Source organism: Amphiura filiformis, chromosome 4 (assembly GCF_039555335.1).
Source record: "Amphiura filiformis chromosome 4, Afil_fr2py, whole genome shotgun sequence".
Classification (NCBI taxonomy): domain Eukaryota; kingdom Metazoa; phylum Echinodermata; class Ophiuroidea; order Amphilepidida; family Amphiuridae; genus Amphiura; species Amphiura filiformis.
Window position 1 is genome coordinate 48572019 of NC_092631.1, and position 13217 is coordinate 48585235.

At 36.3% G+C, this 13217-nt stretch overlaps 1 protein-coding gene across 1 annotated transcript; it reads left to right on the top strand.

Annotated features, from left to right (window-relative positions):
• Positions 1–2301: 2301 nt before the first annotated feature.
• On the top strand, positions 2302–5805 carry LOC140150237 (glycoprotein-N-acetylgalactosamine 3-beta-galactosyltransferase 1-like). The gene is made up of 3 exons (XM_072172242.1): positions 2302–2401; positions 3402–4096; positions 5797–5805. Exons 1-3 carry the CDS (start codon positions 2302–2304, stop codon positions 5803–5805), a joined length of 804 nt encoding a protein of 267 aa, XP_072028343.1.
• The last annotated feature ends 7412 nt before the right edge of the window (positions 5806–13217 follow it).

A 13217-nucleotide genomic window follows, 5' to 3' on the forward strand; every position in this document is an offset into this window, starting at 1 on the left:
GTGGCTAATTTGCGCTAAAAACAGCAACAGTTTCAAAGTTAACAGCTGTTACTAATATCAGTTTTTGAATTCTATTTAATGATATTTATTGATTTTATTATTGATCAATTACCGGTATTAGATTTAATGATAAGGTACATATGTTTTTTATTTCTAATTTTTTTTATTGTTTGTTTGTGTGTGGGGGTGTGTGGACTTAGTAAGTTTGTAGCATATAGGCCTAATTACCAGGATATGTGACTGTAAACCATTTGTGTTCAGAAGAATATTAAAAAATCACATTAAAAAAATAAATCACTGTACAAGAATGTACATATAATTTGTACATGAATGTACATTTGTACATAAAATAAAATGGCAAGTGAAAATGAAAATGGCAAGTGTTCAGTTGCAAATCGTGATATACGCCATTTTCAAAGTTTTTGAGTTAATGCCTTTAAATGTCACCTTTGACACACTACTTTAAAAAATCCAATGTTATTTTTGAAACTTGGATAAAAAACAGCACTTTGTTATGTTCTCCTCTTTTTTATGATGAATTATATTTGCCTCTATCTCATTCTCAAATCAAGAAAAATTGATATATCGCGTTTTACATCTGAACCCTTCATATCATCGGTTGCAACGCATAGAGAAAAATGTGTTTGAAGGATGTCGTCCTCCATTATTATCTCTCAGTGGAACAGGGCATAGAAAAAGCCCGGCACTTCAATTTGAAATGGATATAGGTGTAGGGCTGGCACTTTCGTACTAAGGGGCATTCGGTGAGAGCAAAATGTAAAAAATATGGGGTCATTGGGTGAGAGCATGATTTTTGGCATTCGTGAGAGCAAAATGTAAAAAATATGGGGTCATTGGGTGAGAACATGACCTTTTTAAATGGAATCTTTGGGTGAGAGCCGAAACAGCACCACTAAAAAACCGCGAGACTCGCATTTCTAGTTCTAAATGGCTTCAAATTTCATTGTTTTTTCAAAATAAGTAACAAATCAGTGATAAATGAAAGTTGCTGTTCAAATAGAACTTGTAAGGGTCTTTGGGTGACAGATCAAATGGAAAAATAGGGGTCTTCGGGTGACAGAGCATGTGTTCGTAAAAAATATGGGGTCTTTGGGTGACAGCGATGCTGAAAAAAAGGGGGTCTTAACAGCCCTACATACGCGTCAGTCACCTCCAAAGTTGGAGTGCCCCCCGGGGGAATATTATTATAGGATATACTAGTACATGTATGTAGCTACAAACCTTTACATCACTATGTGAAATGGAAGATTTGGGGGTACCAGGCTACCAGCCTGATGACATGTTTTTGACACTTGTTCTTGAGTGTGAAATATTATATGTGTGTAAATTTCAAAACAAACCTGCCACCAGTATTAGTCTTAAGGCTTTTATTAAAATAAATAGAGAAACAGAGTATTTCATTGCTAAGAAGAAAAATAAACTCTCTTGCCACTTCCGTAAATGGGGATTTGACATCTAATTTTCTGTTTTATTGTTTAGGATGTAATGTGTAACTATACAATTATTTATATTGCGACTGATTTTGTAAACATTTCATGTACATGTAACATAGAATGTTTGGGTAGCGTGGCTGCATAACTTTGTGTATTCAATTTTCTGCTGCTTTTTTTGTGATAAGTTGTTGATTAACTTAATTTGTTAATTTATAAATTTATAAAATTTATAAACATTAAAATTTAAAAAAAAGAAGATTTGTGGGTACCGGGGCGTTTTTGAAGCTTAGGTCGCACGTATATGTCACTATGTGAATTGGAGCATATTGGAGTAATTGGACTTTCAGTGTCTTTTTGTCATTATGTGAAATGGAAGGTTTGGGGTTTTCAAACCACTTTTGAAGCATACTACGCCAAATTCATTGACCAATGATGCTGATTCCGTGCCCAAATGTCATAAAATCCGATTTTACGTCGCAGCACATGGTGGCACATGTTGATGGATGTGTTGCGACCGATGATATGCCAAGTAATAAGTGGGTGCTATTTTCTATTAATTGTTTAACACAGTAATCTAATAATACATGTATGCAGAAAATAATATGTTGCTGCAAGATGGCTACATGTAATTATATTATTGGAGTGGAGGTGAACAATGAGACTTTCATTTAGTATTGAAATTGAATAAAATTTGCTACCATTAGTAAAACCGTAAGTTGTTATAAATGTGTCTATAATTCTGAACATGAGGAGGAGACTGAGAACTACCAAGAAATGTGTGTTATACTTTGTGTTCTGTTATACATTGAGTTTTAGCTTTTATTATAAATTTATTGGTATAAATAAAATGGTAAAACACCACAATTATGAGAGAAAAATTAACAATGGATCAGTGGAGGAGCCAGACAAGCTGTTGAAATCATCATGGCTGTATTCGAAGACCAGTGGTAAGTGGAATCCGTGATACTATACTATATTATAATATATGTCTATCTAGTCACAGATATTGGAAAAAACTAGTATACTAGTACATTTGTAGAGTATCTGGGATAGTATCAGCACCGAATTTAATGGCAGGAATTGTGAGGCTATTGTTCAAACATCTGCAGCTGTCAGCACCAATTTATAAAGAGAACATAATATCAGGATAGTTTTTATAATATGGTCAGATTTCTGGGTTGGGATGTTTTATTATTGTGAGTTTTATATTCAAGTCCTTCAGTTAATACTATTATCTTTTTAGTGTTTGAAATAAGCCAAAATCTTGGTCCAATTGGGAACCTTGTGCTTGAAATCTACAGACAAATTTTCATAGGCTGGAACTCAATTGAAAATGTTAAACTGGTCCATGTTTGTGACACTTTGACTTCGAAATCAATGACAGTTAATAAATGCCATTGATGTTGAAGTCAGCAGTGTGAGACCATCTTGCTAAATTTGGTGACCAAATTTAAAGGGCAGGGGAGGGGTAGCGTATCGGTGGGCGAACATAGGAGTAGATCCCAGGGGATGGGGGAGGATAAATCCCCAATATTTTGTCAGGGGGATGGTCCATACAATCATCCCCCAATGTTGATGCCTATATGTGTGTTTCTGACCAAATTAACCTCATATTTGGCCATTTAAGCCCCATTTTGCGCGCTTCACATTAATTTATTCAATTTTTACATCAAATTTCATCAGTTTAGCTTCAAATATGACAAAAATTTTCTATTCACTATACTTCAAGAAATTTTTCCAACCCCATCCTCCCAATGTCAAAAAGAAATCTATGCCACTGGGGCCGAAGTAAATTTCACAGGCGTTTGGCCGAGTGCCCACCATACACTGATTTGAATCAGAAGGATCAGAAACATTGAAGCCAAGTATGTGTACAGTATTCAATTTTAAAGTCATGAAATAATAGTTAACTATAATACTAGTTTTACATCTTTGTATACATGACAGAGAAACAACTTGCTTCCTTACTTGAAGACAAAGTCCACATTCTATGTTGGATCATGACATCACCAACAAACCTCTACACCAGAGCAGCTTATCTCAAAGTAACATGGACTCGGCGTTGTAATATTGTGGTGTTCATAAGTTCCGAAGAAGATGAAGACTTTCCAGCAGTTGGTGTTGGAGGAAAAGAAGGCGGAGACTTTCTGTGGGTGAAGACTCGCAGATCGCTTCAGTATCTTTATAGGAATTATATAAATCAAGCAGATTGGTTTTTGAAAGCTGACGATGACGCTTACGTCATCATGGAGAATCTACGCTACTTTTTAGCGGACAAAGATCCCAGCGAACCGGTTTATTACGGTCGGCGATTTAAATCAGCGATGAATACAGATGGGTATATGAGCGGTGGCGCTGGGTATATCATGAGTAAGGTTGCACTTGAGCAACTTGTCATGAGAAGTTTTTCCAATCAGTTTGTGTGTCCATCAGAACAATTTGTGGATTTATATCCAGGATTAGCAGAGGACTCTGCTTTGGGTGTATGCATGCAAGCTGCTGGTGTGACCGCTGGGGATACAAGAGATGCGCTTGGTAGAGAGCGCTTTCATCCATTGGAGGCGTGGGAACTGCTGGATCCTTTCTACTTGGTAGCACCGGAATATTGGCTGTGGAAATATTCCTTTTACCCATCCCTTAAGGTGAGGATTGAGAGATTTAGATGGGGTTTGCAAAATAACACCAGTCCTTTAAAATCATTGATAGGTCATCAAAGACCACCATATATATATATATCCATTCATTCAATTATTTTATTTCATTTTTCATTAATTTGTTTGTTCATTCATTCATTTCGTTCATTTCATTCAGGCCCATAGCCAGGATTTATATGGGGGGTGTGATGGATGGTGCAGGGGGCTATAGGAAGTGGAATTTTTGTCATGAATTTTTCCTTCAAAAAAGGGTTGATTTCAATAATTTTGTTGAAAAAAGTAAACCATTTCTGATTTTTCCCTTTATAAAGCAAATGTCCACAGTATTTTTTACAGGGAATTTTTTTTTGGGGGGGGTCGCATCTCTGGCTACGGCTCTGATTTAATTCCATTTAAAACGCTCGTCAATGTTTGCATCAAGAACCACACAAGCCGAGAACCAAAATATTCTAGTCATTTCAGGTTTATTGAGGCATGTTCAAAGAGGTATATATTTACTGATTAAGAATTTGTCAGGCTTTTCAATCATATAAATGAGATGTGCAACTGGCATGGTCAGTCATGAGAAATATAACTTTTTTTTTTTGTCATTGTGTTTTTATTGAAAAAAGCAAACCACAAACACATGATTGGAAAAAATTAGAACAAGTATACATAAATCATTAAACATCAATCAAATCACAAATTGACATCAAACATACACAAAAGTTCTGTGACCAAACATATCAGATTGAACCATGCGAACATACAAGATTTACCTGCCACCACAAAAGTGGGCATACTTAAATTACATGTACATGTACAGGAAGAGCATGTAAAAGGTGATTTATAAACAGTACATTTACAACCAAAAGTGAAATCAAAAATCAACACTCCATTTACGGAAGTGTTGAGATAGTTTCCTTTTTCAAAGCAATTTGATACTCAATCTTACGTTTGATAATCATAAAGGATTTAAGACCACTAAGCGAGGGAGAGACATTTTGGAATTTACATTTGTAAATAAAAATTTGTAGCATAAAAATAAGAATGTCAAAAAGGGTTCATCCGGTACACCAAACATTACATCAATCTGGTTGAAATTGTAGTCAGAATGCAGTTTCATATTAATAAAATTTTGAAGAGCCTGCCAAATGGGATTTACTTTTTCACAATCACAAAATATATGTAAAATGGTCTCAGGATATTTATCACATAAGGAACATAGAGGTGAATCCTTTCTCCCAATTTTATGAAGGAACTTATTAAGTGCAATAGCCCGATGAAAAACTTTGAAATAAAATGCTCTTAATTGTGTCTCAATGGTACAAGAAAAATTACGAGAGTGAATATTTTCCCACTCCCAATCCATAGCCTCCTCATTACTATTATCATTAAGCAATTCATCCCAATACAGTTGAGCTTTATCAGGAGGTGATTTGTCAACCATAATTTGGTAACAATAACGAGGGACTTTAGGTGCCAACAGAATATTGCTTGAAAATATATTTAAAAAATCACAATCTTCAACAGTGGCATCATCAAGCAATTCCCTTTCAACAATACTGTTAACCAATGTATTGTATTTCCTCCTGTCTCTATAAGGGATATCAAATTCAATAATAAGATCATCAAAAGACTTCAGAACTGGAGTGGGAGTGTCAGTATAGAGCAAATCAGTAATATTATAAATTCCTCTTTCATACCAGGCTGCATAGTAGAAATACTGTTTTGATTTGGTGCGGACATGTTTATTATACCAAATTCCCCCTGTAATTTCAATTGTTCAATTCAAAGCCAAGATCTTGAGCTGCCATATCCCTAAAATAATACCAAGATCGGCGAATCAGAAATTTGAGTATTCTTGAGCTGTGTAAGAACTTTTTCTGGGGCATAAGCTTTCCAAAGAAGATTTGTATCTGAATGGAAGCATTTAAGGGCAGATAATTCAATTGATTTCCATGTACAAAAATAACTATCATCCAATAAATGTTTAACCCATGTCATTTTTTTTTGACTGGGCAAAAGTAAACGGGTCAACCATTTTGAGTCCGCCTGATCCATAACCAAGGCATAAGATTGACCTTTTAACCCGATCATTTCCACCATTCCAGATAAATTTATAAAAAATAGAATTTAGTTTCTTAAAAAACAGATTAGGAACTTTGATACACAGCACTGAAAAAGATGTAAAAATTGAGGCAAAATGAGGGATTTAATAACAGAAATTTTACCAATAAGGGATAAATTCCTGGCCCTCCAGCAGTTTAAAGTTTTTTCGATAAGGTCTAATTTTGGTTTGTAATTCAATTCATATAAAGATTTTATATCCAATGAGAATGTAATACCTAAACATTTAAATTTGTCATTTTTCCATTGCAATCCTTTATCTCGGAATGGAAAAGTAGCAGCACCCTTTTTTTTTTTTTTCAAATTGCTTCAGATTTAAGTAAATTAATTTTACAACCTGAACATGTTGCGAAAATGTCTAGAGTTGAAAATAAGTTGTCAAATGATTCAAGAGCACCATCAATGAAGCAGGTGGTATCATCAGCTAACATAGATAATTTAAGCTCCTCACCATCAATTGGAATTCCACCGATATTGGGATTACCCCTAATGGCAATCGCGAGCACCTCCATAATAAACAAAAAGATGTAAGGGGAGATTGGGCACCCTTGAAATATCCCTCTGCACATATCAATAGAACTTGTAAGGAACCCATTGTTAGTAACATAAGATTTCCTGCAAGAATAAAATGTTTTAATCCAATTCAGAAAATTATCGCCAAAGTTAAAATGCTCAAGGACTTTAAAAAGAAACTCATGACTAACGCTATCGAATGCCTTTTCAATATCTAATAACAGAATAGCTGCAGGTAAATCATTTACTTCAGTGTATTCAATTATATCAATTAGAAGCCTGATATTATTGCCAATATTTCTGCCCTTTAAAAAACCGGATTGATCACCATGAATAAGACCCCCCATACATTTCTTCAACCGATTTGATGAGAAATATAACTTGGGTTCACCTGAAGTTTGGTAGTGACATAGTTTTAGTGTGTATTTCACTGATCTCAGTGTCAAATCGAGCACATTAAGGTAATCACACAGAGAATATATGCAAGCGTACAGTTTGTCGGCAGGCTAGTGGCGCAACCGTGAAAATGCATGATGTCACTACCAAACTTGACGTGAACCTAGGTATGGCAGTGATGTAGTTCATGTCATAACTAGTTCGCAAGGCAAACTTTAAAAAAACAGGCAAAACAGACGTGTCATTTATCGGTATGACATTTTCGTTATTGATGCTAAGTACGGTATGGGTTCCTCGTACTAAACATCTCAAAAAAAGTAAATAATGACTATTATTCAAAAACGGATGATTGTGTTACAAATCTGTAAAATGCTTGGAAGCAGAATTTATTTCTGCACATTTTGACACCTCATTTGTAGCAATTGACTAAATATTGACGTCACAGCGTACATTTAAACCAATGTAGCCCAGGATTTGAAAGTTGCAGTAAATTCTATTGATTTTGCATTCAGTGTAATGGAAGGAAATCTGTGTAAAAGTGTAATGATATCTGAGTGTTTTTGTATTGTAAAAATTTGTATGTAAGTGCAACTTTCAAATCTTTACCTCACTACATTAAATTGACCGGAGTTTTATTGTTTTCTGGGCTATCGTATCAAATGAGGTGTTAAAATGCGCAGAAATAAATTCTGCTTCCAACGCATTTTACAGATTTGTAATACAATAGCCCCTTTTTGAATAATGGCCATTATTTAAGGGGGGTTAGTTACTTTTTTTGAGATGTTTATGTGATAACATCAGTTTACCCTTGTGGATATTTCATTTCCACTTTATCTCTAGTTAGTATTTCAAAGTGGATCTTACAAAATGCATATTCATGTACTTATTGGTATACCATAATCAACATAAATTAATGCCCTTCCTTCCCTAATTGTGCACTGTGGCATGATTAACTTCCTCCCATTTAATTAGGCAGTGTACTTTTGCATTCAAGTAAAGACACAGGAAAATCATCAGTGTTGTTGAGGTGTAATGGTTGTGAGCTGAGATTTAATACGTTCTTTATGTTTTCTAATTTATTACAACATTGTTTTGCATGGACAATATCCCATTATCTGGAAGGTTCATGAAAATGTTTTGGGTAAATAATGCAGTAAACCTGCGTGTATGATATTTAAGTCCAGTGACATATCCAGGGGCAGGGGACAGCTGTGCAAAGTCTCCCCCCCAGTGGGATACTGGTAGCCCTGGTATTTAATATTTTTATGCCCTTTTTGTCTCGCCTGATAAGGCAGGAGACTACGTTTCCGTATGTGTGGGGGTGGGGGTGTGTGTACATGTGCCAAATTTGGTTAAAGTTTTTATTAAAGGCTAGGGTATGAACGTTTGGACAGTATTTATTTTGGGACATTAGAGCACATCAGACATATCGAATTGCATTCTGAATACGAAGAATGTCCTTCTGATATCAAATAATTTTGATTTTTTGAAATTGCAATTTAATACACATTTTATGGCAAATCATTAAAATTGATATTTTTGATATTTAACAGTACTAAGTAAACTTTACAAATCTGATGATTTATACTTAAAGTGTATGTAGGTGGGATGAAAAGCCGACGATCAATTGAAAATTGACCTTTCAGTATTGGAGATATGGATTTTTTCCCAAAACACCAAAACAAAAATAGGTCTTTTGGGAAAAAATCCATATTTTCAATATGAAAGGTCAAAATTTTCAATTGACCGTCGGCTTTTCCTCCCAGCTACATACACTTTAAGAATATATCATTAGATTTATATAATTTACTTGAGGACTGTTATATATCAAAAATTTGAAAAATATTAAATTTTTATAATTTGTCATAAAATTTGTATTATATTGTGATTTTCAAAAATGAAAATTATTTGATATCAGAAAGACATGCTTCGTATTCAGAATGCAATTCGATAGGTCTGAGGTGCTCTCATGTCCTCAAAAAATACTGTCAAAACGCATAATAAACGCTCATTCTAGATCCCTTAAGGCCCATTACAATTAATTCTTAGTTTCCTGTTTCCCGCCCGCATCCAAAGTAGAGAATTGCAAAGACGGATCAAATGGAAAAATAGGGGGTCTTCGGGTGACAGACCATGTGTTCATAAAAAATATGGGGTCTTTGGGTGACAGCAACGCTGAAAAGGGGGTCTTAACAGCCCTACAAGTACATACGCGTCACCTCCAAAGTGGGAGTGCCGGAGTAACCCCCCCCCCCCGGAACTCACCATTCAATACCCTATATGGTGTACTAACCACCACATTGACATTGTTGTTAGCACTTTTAAATCATAATGGTAATAAAAAACCCTTTAAAAAGGGATGTACCGGGACAGGAATGATTTCATGTGAAGATTAAATAATCCTTCTGAAAGATGCTTGTAATGTGTAATATTTGACAGGCGAGACATGGTTTTAAAATGACAATTGTGATTCAAGGATGTACATCTAATTGAGGGTTTGGATAATGTGCGAAGTTGCGAGTTGCGAAAAGTGAGTTGCGAGTTCGAATCTTGAGTTGCGAGTTGTGAGTTGCGAAAAGTGCGAGTTGCGAGATGCGATTTGCGAGTTCAATTTGCGAAGTTGCGAGATGCAAGTTGAAATTTGCGAAGTTGCGAGTTGGAATTTGCGAGTTGTCAAAGGAAGTTGCGAGTTGGTTTTGCGAGTTGCGAGAGTTGACATTTGCGAGTTAAAATTTGCGAGTTGCGAGTTGAAATTTGCGAGTTGTGAGTTGAAATTTTGGGAGTTGCTATGAAGAGTTTCGAGATGATTTGCGAAAAGTGTTGATTCAACACATGTCAACATAATATTCTTCACATTCTGAAATGAAATCACATCACCTTAATTAGATTACTTATATTTGCATTTAATTAAAGACTACATGCACATGAGTGTATTGACAGTTGCTTTGAAAATATTTCTCCTTATGATACATGTATGATAGGCGGATATCTTTAAAGTTAAAGTTGCAGGTGACTTTGGGGTGATGTTTTACAAGTACACATTGTGTAGCACTACTTTCGGGCTCTGTTCTTTTAGTAGTATACTATCAAGATGGGTTGCGTTCCTCTTGGTTGTGAGTGAAGCGAGCACCGAGCTTAGCGAGGGCTACTATTGGTGGAATATATCTTGGATCATCATAGCTATCAGAGTACAGCACAGAACCTGTGCTACATATAGGCCTATATCTAGGAAAGAACTCTAGTGGTGTCATGCATCATTGATTCTCTCACATCTGCACAAACAGGTTATAAATTACCTAGACTTGTGCCTGAGTCTACCTCGTCTGAGTCGAGCCGAGTCAATTCGAATTTGAGTCTGAGCCAAGTCTGAGTCATTTTGTATCAGAGTCCGGACTCCAGACCAGGGTGCCAAGTCTGAGCCAAGTCCGAGTCCAGCAAACTATATGAACTGAGTCCGGCTCAAGCCCTGACTCAGTCCGAGTCCATGTTCAAAATTAAAGTTATGAACATTATATCAAAGATTCCAAATAGAGATGAATTTGAACCAATCCTATTTATGTATAGTGTATGAGAAGCACAGTGGCCCCATTGTTCGGGTGAGAGCATCATAATCGAAAGATTGCGGGTTCGAGCCACACTGCGGCCAGTGCGTCGTTGAACAAGATAGCTTAGCCCTAACCCAACTGAGTTTCACTGAAGCTCACTATTAAAACCACTCTGTGTGCATTCATTCTATGTGCCTTGAGGAAGCAATCAGCCTAAGGCATAACTACCCAGGGAATTGCTGCCCGGCAGCCAAACCTCGGTAGCTACTTGTCTGTGATCGTGTGCGTGGCATGCGAGGGGTCCAGGGTTCGAACCCGGGGGTACCAAGTGACTTCTTTCTTCACCTTCTCTCCTTTTTCGTTTCTTCTTTCCCTTCCGATAGCAAAAAAAACACGGGTAGAGTTAGGGTTAATTCCCAATTGCTTTACTCCACCCAGGTCCCAGGTGTAAAATGGGGAGCTGCTGGGGATAATCGCAATCTAAGTCACTGACAGTACCTGCGCATCAGTTGCGCACTTGGTGAAGCAGAAATATTCTTATATATCCTATGTTAGCGGAATTGTTGAAGTGTGCTGATTATTAGATCATAGCTGAAGCACACATTAAATCACCAACATTTATTTATTTTTATTTATTTATTTAAAAAAAATTTTTTAGTGTACACAGCTACAATGTGTGCAATTTAAGCAATTTAAGCAATGTTTACAGTAGCACATGCTTGAACCTTTCTATCCCTTTGCCTGGAAAATTTGATACCCCACTACATCTCATTATATTATTGAAAATAATCAAACACTATAATGTGGTTGAGCTTGAGGTATGCTTTGAACATGGAATCATAGAGGATGGTCATATTTTTAACTCTCAACGTAATGTCCAACGTTGTGCATGCAACTAGAGCACAGGCAATGAAGGTCTAGTTCCAATAGGGTAAAACAATTTCTGTAAAAATTTGACAATTTAGCAACTCAGAAGAACTCGCAAATGTAAACTCATAACTCGCAAATTTCAACTCGCAACTTGCAAATTTCAACTTGGAACTCGCAAATTTTAACTCGCAAATGGCAACTCGAACTTCGCAAATCAACTCGCAACTACCCTTGGCAACTCGCAAATACCAACTCGCAACTTTCGCAAATCAACTCGCAACTGCCCATGGCAACTCGCAAATTTCAACTCGCAACTCGCAGATTTTCAACTCGCATCTCGCAACTCGAACTCGCAACTCGCAACTCGCAAAATACCTTTACCCTCTAATTGATTGGCCTTGGTTGGATGCTTGCAATTAAACATATGGGGTAATCTTTGATAATTATGTGATATTGTTGGCTGGCAAAATAGGGAGATTTTGGATGGTGGGAAGTGCTGGTTGATTGGTGGTAATCATGGTGAAAAGGATTATTCGGACTAGTTGACGCTAATTCACATGTCCTCCTACTCAAATATTATTATCACCAGGTTTGGATGGCATGAGTAGGAAGCAGACACTGTTAGGGTACAAACACCCCTACACATATTATACCCCATATACATGGATTGCTAAATGGTCTTGTGGCCTAAAAAACAAGCGGCGTTAGCACCTTATAGTATAGATTAATTCATTCATAGCTCTTTTTGTTTTTTTGATTATTTAAGCATACAAAGTAACAAGCAAAATTTCGAGAAATATTATTTTTCGAAAACTGAACCCAAAAATAGCACCTTTAAAGCCAAGAATTGAATGTTTACTGATAATATTCTTAGTAACAAAATTCAATCATTACTTAGGACCTATGCCCTAAAGCTTCATTCTGGTTGATTTTGTCATCATAAAAATAGACCCAAATATTTGGAAGGTGATGTGTGCATCAATAGCTTTTGGTCATCATCGTGTTACCAGGAAATGTACATATTTCCAATATTCAGTGATCTTGCTTATTTATTAATAGGCCTACAGGTCTTCGATGTGAGGGATTCAACTTTTACCATGTTTACTGCATGTTGCATGGTCAAACATGTTACATGTAGTTGAAAATTATCCAACACATATTAAGATAACAGACCACCACAGACAAACCACTAGGAACATGAACAGAGTAAGATGTGTAAATTAAATATGTCATCATAACTCAGCAGGTAGCTCTCACCAGAGATATTGGATCACATACCATACAACCAGTGTTCGAAATTTTGGTTGTCCGTTCGCCCGGGACAACCAAAACATGCACCGGACAACCAAAAATAATGCTCTAGTTGTCCGGCGGACAACCAAAGACCTACAGCCAACAAGCACTATTTCAGCATAGTTTGCTCAAACCTGACACAACTGCTGAATTAAATATTTAAGAGTAATTGTTCATAAATTGACTACACTCACTCCACTGTATTGGTCACATGTAGTTGTTTCAGATTGTGGCAGCTTATGGACAACCAAAAACTTTGGTGGACAACCAGAAATTACAACCTGGTTGTCCGTGGGACAACCCCTTTTATTTTCTTAATTCGAACACTGCATACAACACACTGAGATACTGAACTCACACAAAGCATGTATGGTACCCGGTTT

Coding starts and splice junctions, on each gene's coding strand:
- LOC140150237 (XM_072172242.1), top strand. CDS start 2,302: ATGGTAAAACACCACAATTATGAGAGAAAAATTAACAATGGATCAGTG. Junction 2,402..3,401: donor GCTGTATTCGAAGACCAGTG/GTAAGTGGAATC, acceptor TATACATGACAG/AGAAACAACTTGCTTCCTTA.